We start from the raw sequence: 24048 nt of genomic DNA on the forward strand, positions 1-24048 counted from the left end.
ATATATATATATATATATATATATATATATATATATATATGTTTCCTTGCTTCCCAACTTGAGATCACCAAGCTACCCCAAAACTTAGGCTTTCCGATTTATACATAACTATAACATCATTACAAAGTAAAGCAATCACAAATGATAATCTTAAGGTTGAAGATTTACATAACTATGTGTAAATAATGAAGTTTTATCACACAAAACTAAATGGGTCCATGATATATAACAAAATTCAGATCAGAATATAATAAAGAAGGGGTCGGATAATTGTGGTAAACCCAATAAGCATATAATAGTGGCATATGTGTGGTTTTATACAAAATCCAAGACTAATATATACTCATGACATTAAAAGTCTAAATTCGGAATCCAAAAGTCCATTGCAGGGTGATTGACTAAGTAAAATAAGAAAGAATGCCGTAATCAGAAGGAAATGAGACTGACTTTGATGATTCCTAATCAAAGGTTTGATTTTCTGGGTAGCCGATCCAACAAACACTGGTCAAAGCGTCAAAACTCAGAAGCACGTTAGCACCGAAATATTGAACTGAACCTGAGATCAAAATCTAATAAATAAAATAAGGCTTTTAATTCGTCTCATCCTATTAAATAAATGCCTTCCTTGAATGAGCTGACCTTTCCCTTGGCTGTCTCCTTTACTGACACCTCCCCTCATTAAATGAGCCCTCCCCCACTCACCCTCGACTACAGTCCTCAGAGATTATACACTGTAGCACTATGGCACTGTAGAGTCTCAATCACCATCAATTCCTCACGTTTTGGCATTGGTCTGCCGTGTCCTTTTTCTTTGCATACATTATTTGCAGGGTGGGCTTATGCATCTAATGAGCGAGGTCAGAGTCTACTTGTAACTCCATCTTCCTACGAGGGCCGGCAAAACATACCGCGAAACCACGCAACTGGACTCTCTTGTTATCTAATATTGTTTTTTCTGTTCATAACCTTCGTTCTAATGCTGGCTTTTCAATAACAAGCGATTTTAAATATAAGTAAAATACACTAAATCCCTCAATTTAGATATTAATGAAAATCAAACGTATTTTAAACATATTTTAAACTGAATGAAAAAAAAAGAATAAAAAAAATAAAAAACATATTTTAAACTTTTCGTGTTTAGATATTAACATTATTTACATATTTAAGGTAAAATATTTATTTTATAAATTAATAGATTTTACATGCAATTATGAATAAAAATTGAGAATGTCAATATATTTTATCCTTAAAATATTATTATGAGCCTCTTCATTCCTCTGTGAATCCAAGAGAAATAATATAATTGCACTTTATGAATAAAATACTGACCACTTTTGTTTAACCACGACCTTCATACTTGTAATTTTTTATTTTAAACAATTATTTATTATATTTAAATACAATATTTTTAAATGTAATATTTGAAATATGAACCATTGTAATTTTATAATATTAATTTATAAATTATTCAATGTCATTAATAAAATTATAGTATACATGTTTTATTAATGCAAGTTATATATTCAATAATTTAATTTACACATGGGATAAATCTTATTAATATTTATAATAAAATATTTAACATGACAATCTAAGAATATAATTGAACTAATATATCTATTTTGGTCAATTAAAAATTTTACCAACATCAATTCTGGTATGTAAGATTGAATTCAGAATTTTACATGAATTAAAGATTAATTATAAGAGTAAGTTTACTCTCTCTCTCTATATGTATATATCAATTTTTATACCTATAATAATAAAAAAAATAAAAATTGAAGGGATGGTGGCCGCATCCCACCCGCCATCATCTTAGCCAGAGACAAAGGGGCCGGACGGAGGAATCTTATAACTTTTTCTTATTTTTTTTAATTTTATAATTTCATCCAAATAAATATTAAACATTTTATTTTCACCCCTTAGACATGAAATCTTGCTTTCCTCTTTATTCTTGAATTCACTAGTGCTTGCATAATATTATTACGTAAACTTGTAAATATTATGTATATAATAATTAAATATGATTTAAAATAACGAATGTTGATATAGAAATAGAAATATAATGAGTAAAAATATTCATTTTTTTCAATTAAAAAAATTCTATAACATCGATATTTTTGTATATATATCATTAATTTAGATTTAAACAATGTCAAATCAGGCCCTAATCTCTGACAGCGTCTCCACCTTCGCCTTCGAGGCATTAAAGATGGGGGTTTGAAATCCAAGATGGAGGGTGAGGATGGAAGTAGGGGATGGCAACGGAAATTAGGTCGTGATGTGCGCGTGTATATGAGCAAGCATGTTATATAACACAATTGAATCAATTATTAAAATAATTCTCATTTTTAATAATGATATATAAGAGAATTGTTAAACTCTAGAACATGTATTCAATTGACAACAACTCTTTTTTGAAAAGTAAAATCAATTGACAATATGTAGAATGATTATTATTATATTTATGTCGATATGAAATTTTCTTTATAACCACTTTAGTAAATGTTACTGAAAAATAATGCTTATTAAAAATTTTGAATTATAATCTAATTTAATTAATTTTTTTTAATAAGTTAGGTTGCCTGAGTGTAAACATGATAAATTGAACAAAGATAGTTGATTAAAAGGGTGGGGATGGGAGGAGAAACCCTCTCCTAATGAAGGATTGGGCATGAGGACTGAAAGGGGCGATCTGCGGAATCCAGACTCCCTCCGGGCCCTGCTCCATATCTGCCACCATCCTTAGTCCAAAACTCCAAATTCCCCAGTTTACTCTATTTGTTTTTGGTTTTAAAGATCAATTTTCTCAGCAGATTCTAGTACGCCACAAGGGATTTAGCCTAAATGATTTGTTGGTAGAAATTCATAAAGAAAAAAAAAAAAAGAAGAAGAATTGACATGTAAGATGAGGAGTGGTGGGAAAGCATGCCAAACTGGCATCTGGAACTTGTCAAAATTGGTTGGTGTCAGCTGAACAGCGTTTCCATTGAAAATATTAAGAAAATACCGAGGCAGAGTAACAATTCATCGCCTTAATTGTCTGCATTGATCCTTGTAAGACATGTGGTCCATTTCATAGAGCTTGACCCAGTAAAGAGGAGTTACAGCTTTTGAATAATTTTCCCTAAGTTGGTGAAGACTGAAAGTGATCATAAGAAGGACATCGAATGCTAGTTCATCCCCGACTTTCGCTCACTGGTCAGCCATCTGGGCCTTTTTTGACCTCTGAGTAGGCTAATTAAGCTTCACTCCAGGAATATAATTCTGCTAACGAAATGAAAAATTATGTAACAAGAAGAACATGTCATAGCAAAGCTTTTATGTCATGTGGCTACCAATGGCCTAAACTAATGCTCATTTTGTCGTCCTTGACTCCGGTCCTCAGGTTAGGGGAAGAGAAAAGACAAAGCCACAAGCATCCAAATGAACACAAGAGTGAAAGAGCCACCATTCCAAACTATCGTGCCAGTTTTCTATTGGCTGTTTATCAGTGGGGTGGATAGGGAGCCCACGCTTCATTCTTCTCTTTTTTAACTTCCTAAGACAGCCCTCTCAATTCAATTTTTCGATCACTCCATTCATTCATTTGATTTTCATTTTCATCTATTCTCAATTGGTCTTATCTTACCTCGTTTTATCACAGCTTGGGTTAAAAATTTTCGAGGCAACTTTTCCATTATTGGAAGGCAAAAGTTGACATGGGAAGGTGCTGTTCAGATTCTGATGAGTTCCTGCTGCTGGGTTTGGTGCTGGCTTTGGTCATGGCAATGATGTTCTTTGTCATTTGTCAACCCCATCCCAGGAGGAGAGTCGCTGTCTACCACTGCTACTGAAGTCTTTGAATCCCATTAGCAATTTTCAGCTAATTGTGCTTGTCAACCACCTTAGGTTTTGAAACCGCTTTAGCGTACTAAATAGATAAATGTGACTTTGCTCAAGATGGTGATCCGTTTCTTCTTCTTTTCTATTGTTCGCTTTTCTTCTCTTATTCAAAGTCAATTTATACTACCATCTAGTTTTTTTTTTTTGAAAGTTACTACCATCTAGTTTAGTAAGAAGCATTCAATTTCCCAGGTGTAAGCATTGTAATGGCCAGATGAAAGATCCTACTGAAATAAAGTCCTCTCATTTTTGGACTTTATGATTTGTTTGTGTGTTACAATGATGTTTGTGGCTACAAGAGAGATCCAGTTTAGCTCTTAGGCGTCAAATATTTGCAGATTAGGAACCAGGATTGTAAATGAAGGTAGATTTCGAGTAGACATTGAACAGCAGCAAATCTAAAAAGAGAAGCAAAGAAAAAACACTGTCCAGTACTGCAGTATTAAATAGTAAAAATTATTCAATAAGGTCCCTAGGTTCTGATTGAAGTCCCCTACACAAATTCTTCCTTTTTTGTTTAAATTCTTTTGGGGTGCCAAATAACCATAAGCTTTGCAGACTGCAGTGATCTAGTAGCATAGCCCACAATGATGAAGTTTAGGTCGAGTCTTGAACATTCATGAATTATGGCCTCAAAACTCTCTTTCAGAGTAGTGAGATTCATACGGTCAATATTCTACTACCCATCAAGTTTCCTGAACTATAAAAATCTTCCTTCGTTGTTCACCTATTGTTTTCTGGACTTATGGTGGTTTCCGAAATTATTGAGGCACATTATTGACATCTTAATTGTCTGGTCTGTGATACAGATTTATAGGCTTGCTAATTTTGTAGCCCACATCCTTGTCCAGGGGCAGTGACATACTGACATGTAGCGTTGTGGGGCCATTTCCCATCTCCCTCACTCCTGTTACTGTGTCTTCTGCTGTGGGGCAAAATGGTGCTGTCCCTGTCTCTCTGTTCCTTGATGCGACTGTTCTTGCTTGGTCCTTCCATGGCTATCTTCTTTCCTTTTGCATCTGACTCCTTTCCTGTGATCCATGAGTCCCGCACCACACTATAGCAACCCCAATCATCCTTGATTGCAACATAAATAACGGCCTAGATTAACGACCTGCAAACTTATTCTGAAACAGCGCCCTTCGGCAGATCAGCGTTTTGCAGAGTTGCAAAGATCCCAGTCTCCTACCGCTTTCCCAGTGTCATAACGACCCTCCAACTTACTAGTTCCAGAATTAAGATGAATGGACGATTACAAGCACAAAATCTCATACAAACCTGCAAGCAAACCTCAGCAAACATCTGCCTAATTAATAGGTTTCCATCCTTGTGGCTTTCTTTTCGTAACATCAATTGCTGTAATCAAGTTTTGGAGCACCATCATACATGGAGAATTCCGGAAATATTGAGGACCAAGTGGAGAGAGCGGGTCCACTCTACAGCCTTCTTGATACATCCATCCATCATTTGATACCAGATCATCAGGATATCTGATGAGTCACGAGATCTACAGTATAATAGGCTATCATTCTATCTTTATCAACCTCCCATTGAGAAGAAAAGAGTCGAGAGTCCAGGATAGACATATCGAGCAAGGTTCAGTCGCAGGTTTCTGATGAAGAGCCATGTCTGTCCGCTGTACACCCCATTCAACAGCGTATCATGCAGTATCCACTGTGCAATTCAACGAACTGGGAATGGAAGGCAACATAATTTTTGGGAAGAGAAACAAGTTGACGGTGCAATTCCAAGTAATACAGAGACATTGACACTCGAGCAAGGATGGCTGCTGCGGATAACGTTGCTTCATGGTGATTGAGCATAGCCAGTGTTTGGGAATCAAATTTGAAGCATGGATGAGCTAACAAATGCAATTTTACCTGCTGGAACCTGATTGTGATAACAGTGTATATTTTAGTCAACGCTTCACAATCTCCTTAGATTTTGCCTTAAATGGCAGCTTCACGTACATCAACCTCAAATCCTCATCCTTCAGAGAGATAGGGATGATACTACTATATACTAAAAGTTGAAAATGGTTTTGAATCCTTCTGGATTATTATAATTTACAATTACCAGGGCTTGTATTCTCCTCTCCAATGCCAACCTCTTACCTCTCTAATACTTCTTGTTCTCTCCCAGTCACAAAATTCCTTGGGTTTTGGGCAGAGAATTGTTGAGGTTTTGTGAAAAAATAAGAATGGCAAAGGGGGTCTGGGTGCCGGTGGTGGAGGGGTCACCAAGCACCCATTCCCTCCTCTCTCTCTCATGCATCCTCCTCCCTGTATGCCTGACGTTCCCGGTTCTCTACTCTTCTCCCTTTCCTTCTTTCTTGCATTTCTTCCTTAAGGTCCACTACAACGTTGTTTTGGACGTAACTTGGAAAAATTAGAAACCCAGCTGAATTGGAAGTTGTCATGGGGCTATCATACAGAGGTTTCCAACTCAGTTTTTAGTAAATTAGAATTTCACTTAACAAATCCTGTCAATTGCGACCCATCACCCATACAGGTTATAAGTGATGAAACTCGTCCAAAGCCAAATCTCATAACAGATCTCTCTTGAGATTTCATGTGAAAAAGTTGACCTCTTCTTTTGACCTGCAGTACTCTTTGCCGAAATGCCTACGTTACACCATCTAAGAGCCCCATCAAAGCCTCCTTTATATAAATTATAGATGTTAGTGGTATAGACTATAGATATGCATGTACAAACAAGAAAAGTTCCACATTGAACTTCAATCCTCACCGTTCTTTGCCAGTACAATTTCAGAAATTTACCTCGTTCCTAGGTTCATTATTTGCTATCTTTTTTCCGAAGTCATTAATTGATCAGAGAAAGGACTTATCATATAAGTAATTAGACCTGTCAATATGGACCGGGCTGGCTCAGCCCGGCCCTAGCCCTTGTGGGCTGAAAAAATATGGACCAGTCCGGGCCAGACCATATTTTATATGAGTTACAAAATGTTCAGCCCAGCCCACCCCTTGCTAGCCTATGGGCCGAGCCGGGCTAACCCATTTTTTTTAAAAAAAATTATTTCTACTACTCATCAATACAAGTATACAACTATACTATGATTTAGTCCATAAATTAAATAATAAAAATATATTACAAACAAATAAATTACATCAAAAATAAATAAGCAAATACATTACATCAAATATAAATAAAATTTCAAATTTTTAATATTTAGCCCACCCCTTGTTAGCCTATGGGTTGGGTTGGGCCAACCCATTTTTATTTTTTTCAAAAAAAATTAATTTTTAATATTTTACTTGATAATTTTTTATTAATAAAATTGTTCTATGATTTAATTCATAAATTGAATAATAAAAACATGTTACAAATAAATAAATTACACCAAATATAAAAAAATAAATAAATTACATAATAAATTTAATTTTTAACACAACTACTATCTTATAAACATAAGTATATAACCAAATAATAAAATTTCAAGACTCATTTATATCCTCCTCAATCTTCATTCTCAAGTAAAACATTTAATCTTATTTAGACAACAATGATGTCTCAAGGTCTGAATTATTATCAATTTATCATCTAACATTCATTACCATAAAAGAAAAGAGATAATAAGTTTTAATTTAAATTAAAATTGTTAATTTGACAAGTGAAGATTAAAGACATTGAAATATTAAAAAAACAATACTATTGTAACTAAATTATTGATTTTTCATAATTAAATATATAAAATATATAAAATTATTAAATTAATTAAAATTATTTTTTGGCCCATGGGCTGGCCTTGCCCCAGTCCATATCAGCCCACTGATTTGGTGGGCTGGCCCATTTAAACCCGGTTCAAATATGGGCCAAAAAATTTCAACCCAACCCACCCAATATTTAATAAAAAATAAGCCAGCCCTATAAGCTCGGCCCATTTTGACAGGTCTACCCCCAACCACGACTTAATTTTTTTTGGACCCGTCAGGCTGGCCCATACCAACCCGGGTCAGCCCTCGGGCCTAAACGGGCTACCCCGTTTAGGTCCGATTTTAATATGGATTTAAATTTTTAAGCCCGGCCCGTCCCATATTTTAAAAAAATGAGTTGACCCGATGGGCCAAGTCCATTTTGACAGGACTATAAGTAATCTTCAAGAGAGCCACCATTAGCAGCTCCTCAGCACAAGGAAGCTGCCAATCAACAAATTGCAAGTAGAACATGCATGTCCAGCAAACGCTAATAAGCACAGTCCATGAGAAAGTTGAACTTTATGGAATCACATCTTCAACTAAATAAAACAGCTTATATTCAGATATAATCCTTTGAGTCACTGTATAGTGTTCAGATTCACCAGGTCAGTGAAAAATAACTTAAAGTAGGAACAATTGGCAGCTCCAGCACAGATCAGCTGGATAAAAGCTTTTCAAGAGCTAGGTTTTCATCACCACCAACAGCCTCTAGAGTACTTCTCACCAAACCAACAGCAAAACCCATTTCCACAAGACGTTGCACCTGTACCCATCAAATTCTAGATTAGAAAATTTAGTTCATTAAAAATTAAGATTGTCAACAATGACCTGTTACCAAGAACAATTCAAAGAATGTGTCTGCTACAAGGCAAATGTCTACTGTTAAAAACGATGCCACCTCTGAGTTTACTAAGAGCATACTTAGTAAGAAAATATTGGTTTGCTTCAATGAATATGTAGATACACAAGGAATACAAACCTTTTCCTCAAGGCCTAAAGAAGAGGCCTTGGCAAAACTTTCTGTCCAGTAACGAGCTGTACCAACAAATGTCTGATATTCTCTAAGATACTGCATTATTTAGGGAAAAAAGAAGTCAATAACTAGAGTGATAAAAACTTCACCGCAAATGATTGAAAAAGAGGCATTAAAGCTGGACTGACAGCATACATAGGCATAGTAATCTACAAATTATTGCACTTTCAAATAAAGCCAATAGAAATAAACAAACAAGAGATTTTTTGGTTAAGAAGCATATAGAAAACCCATCCAACAAACCAAACCTGTTGTGCTACTACAGCATCTTGAGGATCATCGGGTTCAGGTGCAGAAAGCAAAGCTTGAACAGAAAGAAGAGCTGTCTTAAGAGTGAGTGCAGGGCTCCACTGGTCCTTCAAGATATCCAGGCATATCGCCCCACTCTGACTGCTAATGTTTGGGTGCCTTTGGTGGGTAACAGAGCACAAGGAAGTTTCAATTAATCACCGTCAGAAAATAATTGATCACTCACCATTTTATGCTTGTATCACGCACAATATGTATAATTTGCTAGACATGGACTCCTAGAGGCAGCATATCAATTCAAACATAAAATTTAATGGCATAATGCTCTCTTGAATTATTTAAGATAATTCAAATAAGCATTTATTCTTCCATTAAGTTTAATCAAGCCTCTATACTTTAATTTTAAATCAAAAAAACCCTTATGATTAAATGTTGACTAATTGCAACTTGTTAAAATGCCACTTGTCATCTTTATACCAATGTGACACTGAGTTGGAGGGTGAAAATGCCACATGGCTATGTCATTATTTCACATCGACATACCACATCACCATCCACTATGACATGTCAGAATGCTAAGTCAGCATCACAAGATATAAAATGATGTGATATTTTGACTAATAATAATTAGTCAACTGTTAGTCATAAGTGCCTATTTGTTTCAACAGCATGCAATCAGCAACATTATACATTTTGTTTTTCCATTTCTCCTTTCAGGCATACCTATCAGGCAGTAGAAGACTGGAAACCCTTTATACAGGTTATTTAAAGTGCTTGCTCCATAAATGAGGGGAAAAGAGAGAAGAAACAACTTTGATGCAAACCTAATGTATTACTACAACACAAAACCATGAATTTCCAAAACAGAAAAGGGTTCAATCAGTTTTAGCTATGCAATGAGTAAGAGCAAGAGAGAAATAAACAATTGTGCATAGTCAGGGTTAGATCCCCAAGTCAAGGTTCATCAAATTATTTCATCACCACAAAAAGATAAATAAATGTGCTAATTATGGATAGTTTCATCCAACCAAGTCATAAGGGACCAATGCACAGCAAGAATTGATCAATAAAAACAGAACCTAGAAACTAGGATTGGGACCACAACTCGCACAAGAGCAATGAACCAAGTCTTCTGCACTCCCTTTATTGCATAATAAAGTACAACCTTTATCAGTGCATCAATCGCAGGCACATTGTAATGCATTAAAACCAGTTCGACTATCATGCATGATTAACAGATTAAAAACAAATATGCAGATAAAATAAGACGATGCATATTTTTCCTACCAAACTTTGGTCACAAACTTCATTTTGGGAGGCTCAAACGGATACCCATCTACAAAATAGAAATCAATAACAAACATATATCAGTAATCAATTATCCATTCTATTTCAAACACAGCTAAATCTCCTTAAACTATCAGCCAATTGATAGTATTTACCTACATTCCAGTCAAAAAAACAATCCTTCAACACTTTATATGCAAAGCTTAACTTCCCCACTTCATAATATAAGCTCAGTTGAAAATCAAAACCTGGATAATAATTTCATCCTTTTTCTGAAAAGCTAAACAAAAAAAAAAAAAAACCTTTCCCATCAAAAAACCCAATACCCTCAGCCCAATTCTCAACTCAAAAAACAAATAAATAAATAAATAAAGGTTTTCACTTTTGAACAGAAAATAAGATATCTAACCAGAAACCAAAACAAACCCATGAAAGTTAATGTAATGAAAAAGATGAAATTGAGCAAGCTAAAAGTTTTGAGTCGTAAATTACCAGGCAATGCGATATCGATTTCAAAGGAGCCTCCTTCATAGGGAGTGCCGAGAGGGCCAGGAATGATGCCAGTCAAGCGAGCAAGATTGTCTGATTTAGGAGAGACCTTAATGCCCGAAGTGTCTTTTTCTCTGCTACATTCTTGTAGCTCTTTTTGCACTCGAGCAAAGTCTATCATCTTTTCAATATTCGTTCTCTATCAAACCCTAAACCCAATAATAATTTGGGAGAAGAGGAAAAAAAGAGGTCACCAAATTGAAAAGGGAAACTGGAAGAGCCAAAGAATAATTAAAGCGTTACCCGTTAGTCTTTAGTCTTTAGTCTTTACTCTCTCTGTGTCTCTTTAAATACGTTTATTTTTCCTTTTCTCCTCCTGCCCTTTTGTTGTGAGGAATAAACAAAAAAAAAAAACAAAAAGGTCGCAAAGAAAATTAACGGCAGCTGTTGCATTTGCGCCAAATCTTAGCGGTAATTTTATCCTCTCCAATCCGTTACAGTATTTTTGAACTTCTCAAAACCACAACAGTAACTACATTTTTTTAAAAAAAAAGGTAAACTACAATCCTTTTTAAAACTAAAATCTAAAAACTATCGCAAGATAATATATTTAAAATATTAAATTTTTTTCTTGATATGTCTTAAAAAATATGAATTTTGAGTTTAAATAAATATACTTTTAAATGATAAAATGTAATATCATTGTTTGTTAATACTTAAATATTCAAATTTTCCGATGAGAAATTATAGAGATATTGTTTTGAATAGAGATAACAATGGATATATTATTTTTGACTACCGAAGAATATTTGATTAGGTTATATGTGTTTAGACTTCTTATAATAAGATTTAAAATACGTTCGAATAGGAAATTTACTATCTTGAGTTGGGATATCATCCCCTTGACTCTAAACTAGTAAGTATATTTTATATTATAATATTTATAATTAAATGTAAAAATTTTGTATTATATTTTATATTACAATATCTTTCTCTTTTCATCATGATATTAGAGCCATTAAAGGTTCTGTAGAGGTAGATTTGGGAGATCATAGTAGCTGTTTAGTTTGTTACAGCTTTCCTTCATCAATCATCCTTCTTTCAACTCTTCAGTAAGTTAAGACATCTCTTCTTTTACACTTTGATCTTCCATATTTCCTAGTGAATCATATCAGAGTCAATTGAATCGAGACCTCAGGTCTCATAAACTTCTCTTGAAGTGAGATCACAAGTATCTCCCATTAAAGTTCCAGAGTCTTCATAAGACTTGGATTGCATTGATCACCTAGGATCATTGTGATCACTCCCAACTAACCACAGACAATTATCTTTCTTGGGGATCATTTCTATTAGCGTTGTCAATTAGAAATAAGATGAGGTTCATCAATGGTACATTACCAAAGCCTGAAATTGCGGATCTTATTTACCCTTCCTGGATCCGATATAACAATTTGTTGGTGGCATGGCTTTTAGAATCTATCACACAACCTATAGCATCCATAATATTTTATATGGATTCTACAACGAAGATCTAAAATACACTTAAGCAAAATTTTGCTCAGTTCGATGAGATTGGAGTTTGTAACTTACAATACACATTAGAGAACATAACACAGGGGTCAAGGACTGTTGATGCTTACTTTATAAAACTTAAAGGAGTCTGGGAAGAGCTGAGAAGCTTTCGACCTTTACCACATTGTGACTGTGGTAAATGCAATGCAAGCTGTTTCAAAAGATATGCCGATCAATATCATAAAGACATGGTACTTAGATTCTTAAATGGTCTGAATGACTCTTTTTTACAATGAGGTCACAAATCATTCTCTTAGATCCTATATCAAGTTTAGATAAAAGTTATAGCATAGTTTTAAGGGAGGAAACTCAAAGAGCTTTGATCGTTCAAGCACAACCTACCTTAGAATCATTTACTATGTTGACTGTTAATGAGGCAAGCAAAAAGGCTAGAAAAGACTTACAATGTACACGTTGTGGCAAAAAAGGTCACATCAAGGAGAAATGCTATAAGTTGGTTGGATTTCCTGAAGATTTCAAGTTCATTAAAACTAAGACAAACTTTAGGAAAGGGAAAACTGTGGCAAATAATGTTACAAGCATGAATGACAGTCAATTGTCAGGAATACAATCAGAATAGAGTGATGAATTAGTTAGCAATGGTCTTATGTCCCAAATGTCAGCAATCAAACAACAGGTCAACAAGCTCATGGAGCTCTTTAGTGAAAATGGGATCACTTGCAATGATGGTAAAATTTCTTCATTAAAGAGTCCTCAACAAAAACCATCTTTGATCAACTCTACCTTTGAGGGTATTGTCTTTAATTATCCATGTTTCAATACTCCAAATAACTTACCATATAGTTTAAAACATGTCAGTCGCCTTGTGATTAAACAAGATAGCTGGATCTTGGACTTTGGTGCTATAGACCACATTTATCACTCTTTAGACAGATTCACTTTTGCTAAACCAGTCAATAATCACTTTGTACACTTGCCAAACAATGGTAGAGCTCTTGTTACTCACATAGGAACTGTTAGGATAACACATCTGTTGATACTTCAAAATATTCTATGTGTTCCTAGCTTTAATTTTAATCTCATATCAGTGAGTGAATTAACCAAATCAAAGAGTTCATGCCTTTTTTTCATTGACACATATTGTGTTATTCAAGACCTTCCATCATGGAGAGTAATTGGAGTTGCTAAGGTGTCATTCCAGTCTCTACCTGATGCAGGATAACCAAGTTGAACAAGACTTCTCTCATTTTTGTTTTAAAAACTTTGTTAAGAATCTTTTTGTCCTTTTTGTAAATTCCTCCAAGCCAAGATACACAGATTTTGATATTTGGCATTTTAGATTGGCGCATGCTTTAATGGAAAGAATTAATGTATTACATCAAAGTTTTCCAAAAATTAGTTGTTCAAGTGATTTGTTGTGTGAAATTTATCCAATGGCAAAGCAAAAGAGACTGTCATTCCCAATTCATGTTTAAAACACCAAAGCAGCTTTTGAAATAGTTCATATGAACATATGGAAACCATATGAAATTCCTACTTTAAATGGTCATAGATATTTTTTACTTATTGCTGATAATTTCTCACATTTTACTTGGATATATTTGATGAAAAGCAAGTCAGAAGTTTCATCAATTATACATGTTTTCACTAACCTTGTTCAAAATTCATTTGACAATTTTAGAAAGTGTTTGAGATCAGACAATGGTAAAGAGTTTGAATTCATTGATTTTTACAATAAAAATGGAATTGTTCATCAATTGTCCTGCACTGGTACACCACAACAGAATGGTGTTGTAGAAAAAAACACCAACACATTCTAACTGTGGCAAGAGCATTAAGACTTTAGTCAAATGCTCCACTTAGGCTCTAAAAGGATGCAGTTTTAATTGCTATACATATAGTAAATAGAGTACCAACTAGAGTTTTATAGAACAAGTCACCATATGAAATACTTTTCAAAAAGCTTCTTTTATTCAACCACTTCAAATTATTTGGATGTTTGTGTTTTGTTTCCACACAAACACAACATAGGAAGAAGTTTGATAGCAAGGCTAGTAAATGTGTTTTTATAAGGCATCGAAATCATATCAAAGGGTACAAAGTATATGATCTTGAAGCACAAAGAGTCCTAGTATCCAAAGATGTTGTTTTTCATGTGGATACCTTTCCTTTCCACTCTTTAAAGCATGATAGACAGGATATTACATTTCATCAAACACCTAGTATACATGCTACTTCTTTTGTCATTTTTAATTCAAATCTTGCAGATTCACATTTCCTTGACCAAACTCAAGTTGAATTGTGTCCTAATGAGTCTTCACCAGCTTTAGAGTAGCCTTCCACATTAAGAAATGATGAAATTTCTCAAAATTCACCACCTAGTAGTAGTGTGCCTAATAGTGACAGTACTAATCAACTTGAAACAGACCATACCATCGATTCAATTCAGCCAAATAGGAAAAGTACAAGAATGAAAAACATACCACAGTACCTAAAAGCATATCCAATTGATCTACCTTCTCATACTAGTAATGTTACGTCACATCCTATATCGAAATTCATTTCTTTACATAATCTGTCACGAGCACATAAAGTATTCACTATATCTTTGTCAAACATACAAGACTTTACATCTTATCATCAAGCAATGACTCATTCACACTAAAGAGATGCAATGGTAGTTAAACTAAAGGCTTTGGAAGAAAATGACACTTGGAGTATAGTACCATTACTTGCTAATTGTCATACTGTTGGTTGTAAAGGGGTCTATAAGACCAAGTTGAATGAAAAAGGTGAAGTAGAAAGGTACAAAGCAAGATTGGTTGCCAAAAGGTACAATCAAGTATCTAGTTTTGACTACCAAGAAACCTTTAACCTTGGGGCTAAACAATCTACAATGAGGATTTTCTTTGCATTTGTAGCTACAGACAACTGGATGCTAACTCAGCTACATGTAAACAATGCATTTTTATATGGAGATTTAAATGGAGAAGTTTACATGGAGCTGGTTGAGGGATATACAATTAAGGGGGAATATCTTAATGGATCAAAGTTAGCATGTAAACTCCACAAATTTTTATATGGGCTCAAGCAAGCTTCAAGGCAATGGAATGCTAAATTGACATCATCCATTATCCACTATGGATTCAAACAATCGTTATCAGACTATTCATTGTTCATTATGAACACAATTGATGGTGATTTTGTAGCTTCGCTAACATATGTTCATGACATTCTGATTGGCAGCAACTTTGCTCAAGTTGTAGTTGTAGTCAAGGAACACTTGAGTTCATAATTTAAGCTTAAGGATTTAGGCACAACAAAAAATTTCCTTGGTCTTGAGATAGCAAGATCACCATAACGAATTTCAATATGTCAAAGAAAGTACACATTTGATTTGCTGGAAGAACGTGGTCTACTTGGAACTAAGCCTATGTCAACACTTATTGATTACAATGTAAAGTTAAGAAAAGCAAGCAAACAAGATGAATTAGCAGATCCCACAAAGTATAGACAGTTTGTTGGAAAGCTTCTTTATTTGACATTTATAAAGCCTAACATATCTTATGTAGTGGTAGCTCGAAGTTTAATTGAAGCAAAGTGTAGATCAATGGCAACCACATGTTGTGAGGTAATCTGGATAAAAGCTTGCTTTTTGATTTTGGAATTGAACACAAAGGTACAATAAAGCTCCACTATGATAATTAGCCATCCATCTATATTAGCAGAAATCCAATTTTTCATGAAAGGATAAAGCATAGAGAGATTAACTGTCATTTTATCCAAAAAAAGATTTTGAATGGTATGATTAAACCAATTTATGTACCAACAGAATTACAAGTTGCAGGTGCATTCACTAATGCTTTGCAACCTGGACAATTTCAAAGATTATTATGCAAGATGACCATTCACAACGTTTATGGTTCCTCTTGAGGAGGAGTATCAAGCAGGAACATCAACTCAGATCGTAAAGAACAAAAACTCAAGCAGTAGAGAAATAAGTATAACAGACTCTCTGCATACAAGGACTGAAGCTGCTTTGTAAGTAGTAAAGGGAATAAGGTTGAAACGTGCCGTCTCATCACAAACAAAAAAGGAAGAGAAGAAGTATGAAGTGCACCATTTCATTAACAGTAAAGCGGCATCGTTTTAGCTTGATTGAAAATTACCATTAATCATTCTTTAAATGATTAGTTAGTTTGTTAATTATATTAGTTAGGCTCTTTTGTCCCTTTCTTATTCTTTTGTAAAGACTCTGTACATAAGGCCCTCATTTGTACATTTTTATGATGATGAATGAATCAATCATTTCCAAACATTCTCTGCACACTCTCTCTCTCTCTCTTTCGATCAAAGCAAGCGTAGCTAAGTTTAATTCTTCTACCTTACTTGGCAGCATGGCTAGTTGTTCTTCGGACTCTTGCCTTAATGCGTCCATACATCACCTTACCTTGTCCGTAGAGAATTTTCCCTTTATAATTTATTTGAAAAATCGTGGAGTACTAATGCCAGTAGCGTTTCAGATTTAGCCAAATAAAAGTCTAGCACTTTTGTTATTTCACTCTTTGATGAACCTAACCTTAGAAAATTTATAGTGAGAACTCGTAAACACTTCTCTAAAACCTTTCTCCCAAATTAAAAAATATTCAATTTTACGCAACAAAGTCTTAGTGGAATTTAGCTGATCCAGATGTAGAAATTATGAATAAGTTACATAAAAGAAAAAGACAATTGAAGCAAGGCTTTTTCTAATGATTTCTGTTTTGTTTCTTACTCGAGTTTGAATCAATTAATCGGGTATCCACATAAATAAATGAAGTAAAATCAAGTATTTAACGGGTTTAGGTATTTAACAAGTAGTGTTTAGAGAGTTTGGGTACTGATTCGGATAATAATTTTAAATTTAATTAGGTATTTATAGAGTTCTAGTATCTTATCAAATAATAAAATTCGAGATAAAATATTTCAAAAATAACATGTATCCTACTAATTGACATCTTTAGTTTTGAATTTAGAAAAATAATAAGTTAGTAATTAAAGTCAAATATCTACACTTGTATTACACAATTTTTTATGAAACAAAAAATTACCAACCAAATTAGTTGGTTAGACTTAAGATGCTAAGTAACTCTAATGAAACATTATAAGATAAGTTGTACTTACCGATTATGACTATAAACTAGTTAAATCAAGATTAATATGCTATTAAATTAAGTATAGTATCTAAAAAATTCTCTTAACTATTTAAAAAATTTTAAATAAGTTTTTATTTTTTATTGCATTCAATCAAGTCTCTCTTTTTTTATTTTGAATTAAATAAACTATTATGTTTTTATTTTGAATCAAATAATTCTTTATAATATATGATTAACTTAGTTAAAATACCGATTGTCATTATATTTCACATAACATTGACGTACTATGTTGACATATTATAATAAATAATGACATGAAATGATGAAATAATCACTTTTCATATCAATATCATATCAGCATCATATTTATATAAAATGATAAGTAATATTTTAATTAATAATAATTAATTAATTATTAATTATATAAATTTATTTAATTTAAAATAAAAATATATAAATTTATTTAAATAAAATAAAAAGTAAACATTTATTTAAATATTTTAAATAATTCAAAAAAAAATTTGAATATTATACCTAAACTTTATGATATCAGTACACATTATCTTTGTTATAGTAATGAAGAGTGCTAAGGCCTTGTCCCATAAAGCAAAAGAAGGAAAAGTAAAAACGCACGAGTCCTAAGGAAACGTAATAGACAGGAAGTGGAGGATTAAGGCAATGTGGCTGCATAGCTAGAGAGGTAGAGCCCGCCTTGGGAGGCTGGAATCCAAAGTTGACATGTCGTGACATTAGAGTAACACGAAGAAAACAACGTACACAAAGACATGCAGGGGAAAAAAAAGAAAGGAGGGCCACAAGCTTGCAACTTGAACCAAAAACGCCTAATAAGAAAAGACCCAAAGCCAAAACTGGAAAAGGAGAGGAGCGTGTGAGTTTTGACAAGATGTGGTTTTAAAGAAAAAAAAATTATAACCAGCCAAGAAAATTTCAGTTAACTGATGGCACACATTTCTTTTCTCTCTTTTTTTTTTTTTTCAATTTTGGGAGGCCTAGAACAATTCACCAACACTGTTCAGAGGAAAAAGAAAAAATGATTACGATTAGAGATTGCTGTAGAAACAGATAACAGGTATAGAAATACAGATAGGTAAGAGAGAGAGAGAGAGCCTTTAGATGGATATGCGAAGAACCGCAAAGACAGTTGAAGAGAGTAGAAAGAGAAGGAAGAAGAAAAAAAGTTTCTGGGAATAAGAAGAAGGAGATTTGGGGTTCTGATTCTTTTGCTGTCTCTTTGTGTTTTAGATTGGTTGGTTTGAGTTTTCAGCTGGGTTTTGCTTCATTTTTATGTTTGATGATCAGGAACTTTACTGGTGCGTTTTCTTATTGATTTTTCGGTTATGTGCTTATGATTTATTTTAGATGGGAATTTTGAAGTTTTGGCTTTTATACTATTCGATATCATATCTTCTTCAAAGTTGGATTTTTGAAGCTGTGTAGTGCTCTGAATGATCATTTATTTGATTGGTCTAGAAGGTGCAGAGAAGAAGGAACTGAATATTTTCTGATTCTTTTATCTGGTCAAATTGATGAAAGTTTTTGATTGTCATAAATCTCTTCATCTGAATGGAAGCAATCAACATAATCTAAACCAATAGTATGATTGGGTTTTGTTGTGGCTTAATAGAGATCCTTTCGAGAGAATCCGTGCTTTCAAGAAATGCTCTTTCTGATTGTTTAATGGATGGAGGAACTGATTTGGTGTTTAGATTTCTTCTTATTAACATTGCTTTGATCATGGTTGCTGGTGATTGCATTGTTGTTGAATTATTTGTTCTGTTGGAGTTGCGTACAAGTAACATTGGATCTTTTCAGTTCTAACTGGGTTTGGTAGTTTGGCAATCAGAATTGATCTTGTTTCTGTTCTTGTCAAATTAAAAAGTAGTTTCTCTTCTTGGGGTATTTACTTTTCTAATGTTCCTTATAGTAAAAGATTTTATTCTGACAATTTCCTGTTTATTCTTAGCTTCTTGTCTATAGAAATGCTTGAAATCAAGATAGGAGGTGACAAATTCCATATATATAAATTAAAGTCTCTATTGTCGCATTTTCTTCCATCACTGGTTGATTGGTGGAATGTTATTGCAGGATGGTATAATGGAGAATCAAAAAGCCTGAGCCAGAGCTACCTATTTCTCTTTCCTTGCCAGGCTGCCAGGATGAAAGTAGATAGGTGATTTGCCCCTCTGTTCAGATCGAGAATTCAGCTGCTCAATTGGGTGAAATAGGTGCTGTTGAAATGGGGGTGAATTTAGTTTATAGATAACAATACTTATGCCATCTATTTACAATTGCAGTAGCCAAGATTGCTTCTTTTCATCTGTGAAAGTTTATTAGTTTGATAAACACCGGGCAAAATGAATTTCGTTGTTTCTTTAGTAAGTTAAGCATTAATGCACATAAGGAATACAGTGCACAAGAGTTGAAAATAAAGTAACTAAAAGAACGGCACACTTTTAAACTTCAAAGGAGGATATTTAAAATGGGCTTGCCTCAAGTTTCCTCCAGTGGTATTGCTGAGGAAGTGGCTGCATCGCTGAGCACATTTGTGCAGACCCCACACAGAATTGTTGGTGTGAGCAGCTGTGATTTAATAGGGGTGCAGGGAGGAATCCTAGGAAATCGAATTCAGTTGGATTTGCCATGCTCTTCATTTGGAGATTTGCAACGAAAAATCACAGGGGAGCAGCCAAAGGATCCTGTGACTTTGAATGTGAATAAAGATGGTAGATCCAACATTTATAGGCTGAAGATTGGCACTATGGAACAAAATGGCTGGCTCACCCATAAAAGTGGACATAATATTCAGAAACCTGTTCCTCGAATTCTTGGTTTTGAAACAAGGGCATTGCATTCTCCAGTTGATGTGTTCAATGGAGTCCAAACTTCGTCCACTGTTGTTAGCATCACCAGTAATCCAGCTGAGTCTAATGGCTCACTAGCAAGGAAGCGCATATTGTCTCCTTTGAGTGGAATGCTCTGCCCTGATGAATTTAATGGTGATGCTTTGGATATTGGTGGTGGTATCAACCAAAGTGGTTTTGGCAGTGGAACTGAGAACTGCAGTATTTATGTGTCACAAGAGCATAAAAAGGCTCATATTAACAACTCTAGCTATGTTGATGCTGCAGTCTGGTCGACATCTTGTTTACCAGAATGGAAGAATTCACCAGATGATAATTGTGGAGCAAACTCAATGTTCCTCTCTGATGGCCCTCTGCTAAAGAATAAGGAGCTGCAATCTGACAATCATTTTGTACCTACTACCCCAGTGCTCAATTATTCTGGAAAAACAAATAAAAAAAGGTACCAAACACTGGCTATAGCGATACCTGTTAAGAAGGCAGCCTCACCTCCCTTGTCTTTGTCTCCTCTTGGTCCAAAATTTACTGAAAGAATAAAACATGCTGAAGGATGCAGGGATGTGGCAGGAAAACTAGATGATGATTATATGACCTTCAAGGATATGGAGCAGTCTCTTAATGGAATGGTATCAGTACAGAGAGAGAAGGATTTTAGGTTGTCCAGTAAATCATTTCATCATTTTGAAGATTTGCAGAATAGGTTTGATCCATGCTCTCATGAGCTTATCTCTGGAGTTGCTCCTATAACTGGCAAACTAGTTAGAAGTCTTAGTGGACACTCTGTCAGAAGGTCCTTGGTTGGTTCATTTGAGGAGTCACTGTTATCTGGTCGGTTGTTATCTGGAAAAGTTAGTCAGGTTAGCAAAATTTTTGTAATGTAAGGTGCTATTCATGTTGACTTCTCCTAGACCCACAATTAATTTTAACTTCTTTATTGTTTCTTGTATGCAGAAAATTGATGGCTTCCTTGCTGTTCTCAGTATCACTGGGGGGAATTTCTCCCCACAGTCACAGAAACTTCCATTTGCGGTAGCTAGTGTTGATGGAGATAACTACTTGCTCTATTATTCATCAATAGATCTTGCTAGGCATATCTCAACAGACAAGTGTAGGGGCTCAAAAATGAAAAGGAGCTTGAGCATGGATGATTCACAAGCTGAAAACTGCCGCCTTCGCGTGCCCATGAAGGGGCGGATACAATTGGTAATGCTAGCTTAGCTGCAGCCCCTTTGTGGTCAATCATTCACCACATCTGTCATTTTATTACAAAATGTTATCAGTTAATGGCCATTTGATGATGCCTCAATGATTGGAAGTAACGGTTTTACGCTTTTAAGTTTTGTGCGATACTGTATGCATTTTTAGGCACATTGCCTTTCAGAGGTATATTGCATGCTATTTGATGCCGTTAACTGCTAATTTCTAGGTGTTGCCTAAGGTCATTATATATGCTTATATTTACAACAGTTACTAGTTGGTTGTATAGCCCAACAGTCATGAATAACTGCAGACTGAATTGGTGTCCACAGGTGTTAAGCAATCCAGAAAAGACACCCATTCACACCTTCCTTTGTAACTATGATCTGACTGACATGCCTGCTGGTACAAAGGTATATCTGGATTAGAAATACATAACCTTGTAATTGTCAGTTCCAGAATTATTAAAACTTTGCTATTATTAATTGATATTCTATAATGACCCTTCTCTCTCTTGCTGGCACTTTATGTGTGTTTCAACAGACATTTCTGCGCCAAAGGATTACTTTGGCACCTGCTGCCGCAACTAATATACCAGGGAAAGAAAGACATCAAAGTTCTGAGGTAAAAAATGATGTCAAAGCACCTCCGATCCAGAATATAAATAATTCGTCTCCAACTAGTGGAAAATTACATACTACCAGATATCTTGATCATAATATGAAAGATATAGAAAGTGAAACTGCTGGATGTGTTGGGAACCTAGACAATGATTCCAGTGGTTTGAACATTAGTGAACTTATACAAACTGACAAAGACAACAGTCCATTAAATGCTGGCAATGTAAATTTAAACAAATTTATACATAGCTCATCAAGGGTCAATGAGAATCCTATTGGTGCTGGTGTTCTGCGCTATGCTCTTCATCTCCGTTTTTTGTGTCCTTCCCCCAAGAAATGTTCAAAGTCTGTCCGAAGGTGCAAATCTGATCCTCTGTCTGCGCCAGCAGGAACCATGAACATTGAAGGGGAGAGACGCTTCTACTTGTATAGTGATATGAGGGTGGTTTTCCCACAGCGCCATTCAGATGCGGATGAGGGTCAGGTATATAAATATTGCGTGCATGGGTGTGCAGTCCTAGTACTACTTAAGTGCTTCAAGCTTCATTTTGTTTTCTGGCAGTTATTTTTTCACTTCATATTTCTCAGCATGCATTGCAGGACCTTTTTGGATATAGCACAAATTTCTGTTTTCCATCTTCATCAATCAAAATGTGAAGATTTAGAAGATTTTGACATATTCCTTTTAGTTTTTACATTTGGAAGAAAAAAGCTTAGAATTGACTCACTGATTTTGCTAATAGCCATCCAGCTAAACATGAAGCATATAGGCTCCATTTGTTACACACAAAGAAATTGACTGATGATTGAGGTTTTGTGATGTTATGATCTTGTCTGATAAACAATGAAGGCTAAAGGAATCCAGTGGAGGCATTGCTTCCCTCACCCAATAAAATACCTCTCCTTATTTCTTGAATCTGAATATATAATTTTTCTCAGAGCATCCATTTCTGCTGCTATCACCAGAGTTGAGGAATCTTAATGCTTCTATATTTGTTTCTGAACCTGAATTTGCTCATGGATGATGAGATCTCTAGCCTGAATTCGATTTTCAGTGTACCTAATGAGATGCATTTACGTTACAGTTACATGTGGAGTATGATTTTCCATCAAATCCAAAGTACTTCGACATCAGCAGCTAAAAGGCCCCATAGGTTCTCTTCCCTAAACTGCCGGTTAACATTTCTGTACATATCTGTAAATGCAGTTTCTTTCATTTATCCCTTTGATTTTGATGGGGGCAATAACCCCATTTCTTTGTACATAATTTTTGTTTTTATATTTGAATAATTCAATAATTAGGCAATGTCATGATCTCTTTTTTCTTCCCACTCTTGTTCTTCTCAATAGATCAAAGCCAAAAATTAAGAGTATTAATTTACTAGTGCAAAGAACATCCTTTCTTGTGATAATGGGAGACGAGAGTATCATGATTTCACAATAATTAATGACTTTGTCCATTCTTATCAAAAACGCACCATGGGGCCTACTAGCAGCAACACGTCATTTGCTGGTTCTTCCCATTTGACGTCCTGTGTTGTTGTCTGAAGTCTAATAACCATTTAGCCAAACTTGAATTGTTTGAATTATTTTGACATAATATTTTTAAAAATTTTAAATTATTTTAAAAAATGTAAATAACTTTTTATACTTTAATTGTGTTCAATCAAGTTTTTATATTTTCATTTTGAATCAAATAAATCATATTAATTATTATTTTATTTTACATGACCTTAACGTAATATATTAATAGATTATAATTAATGATGATATAATATGTTGAGATTATAACATGATGTAGTGATATTTTTTTCTTTTACATCAAATGTCACATTAATGTTATCTGAATATAAAATAATAAATAATATTTTAATTAATAATAATTAATCAATCATAAGTCATAAGGTGTATTTGATCTAAAATATAAGTATAGAGATTTGATTAAACTTAATAAAAAAATAAAAATTTATTTTAATTTTCTTATATAATTTACAAATTTATTTGATCATTGTGTCAAAA

At 34.3% G+C, this 24048-nt stretch overlaps 2 protein-coding genes across 3 annotated transcripts; one reads left to right on the top strand and one right to left on the bottom strand.

Annotated features, from left to right (window-relative positions):
- Window positions 1–8138: 8138 nt before the first annotated feature.
- On the bottom strand, window positions 8139–11088 carry UBC27 (ubiquitin-conjugating enzyme 27). Of its 2 annotated transcripts, XM_021430527.2 has the most exons (6): window positions 10966–11088; window positions 10666–10871; window positions 10174–10222; window positions 8886–9045; window positions 8584–8673; window positions 8139–8367 (listed from the first exon to the last, which is right to left on the bottom strand). In XM_021430527.2, exons 2-6 carry the CDS (start codon window positions 10841–10843, stop codon window positions 8260–8262), a joined length of 585 nt encoding a protein of 194 aa, XP_021286202.1. In that variant the 5' UTR covers window positions 10844–10871; window positions 10966–11088; the 3' UTR covers window positions 8139–8259. The 2 variants fall into 2 exon arrangements, with proteins under 2 accessions (XP_021286202.1, XP_021286201.1); XM_021430526.2 differs by having other exon boundaries at window positions 10666–10993.
- Window positions 11089–18149: 7061 nt separating this feature from the next.
- Window positions 18150–23360, top strand: LOC110418098 (uncharacterized). Its single transcript, XM_021430717.1, has 6 exons — window positions 18150–18661; window positions 19437–21069; window positions 21164–21415; window positions 21742–21822; window positions 21953–22513; window positions 23115–23360. The coding sequence occupies exons 2-6, from the start codon at window positions 19831–19833 to the stop codon at window positions 23169–23171; spliced, it is 2190 nt and encodes a 729-aa protein (XP_021286392.1). The 5' UTR covers window positions 18150–18661; window positions 19437–19830; the 3' UTR covers window positions 23172–23360.
- The last annotated feature ends 688 nt before the right edge of the window (window positions 23361–24048 follow it).

The sequence above is a fragment of the Theobroma umbraticum genome, unplaced genomic scaffold (genome assembly GCF_002168275.2).
Source record: "Theobroma umbraticum cultivar Fairchild unplaced genomic scaffold, ASM216827v3 scaffold_50.0, whole genome shotgun sequence".
Lineage (NCBI taxonomy): Eukaryota > Viridiplantae > Streptophyta > Magnoliopsida > Malvales > Malvaceae > Theobroma > Theobroma umbraticum.

Bases quoted from the DNA above. Each gene is read 5' to 3' on its own strand.
- UBC27 (XM_021430527.2), bottom strand. From the start codon at position 10,843: ATGATAGACTTTGCTCGAGTGCAAAAAGAGCTACAAGAATGTAGCAGA. The intron at 10,223-10,665 runs GTAATTTACGAC...TCTATTTTGTAG, and splicing joins AATCGATATCGCATTGCCTG to ATGGGTATCCGTTTGAGCCT. The intron at 8,368-8,583 runs GTTTGTATTCCT...TGATGGGTACAG, and splicing joins CTTTAGGCCTTGAGGAAAAG to GTGCAACGTCTTGTGGAAAT.
- LOC110418098 (XM_021430717.1), top strand. From the start codon at position 19,831: ATGGGCTTGCCTCAAGTTTCCTCCAGTGGTATTGCTGAGGAAGTGGCT. The intron at 21,823-21,952 runs GTATATCTGGAT...GTGTTTCAACAG, and splicing joins ACATGCCTGCTGGTACAAAG to ACATTTCTGCGCCAAAGGAT. The intron at 22,514-23,114 runs GTATATAAATAT...TTTACGTTACAG, and splicing joins CAGATGCGGATGAGGGTCAG to TTACATGTGGAGTATGATTT.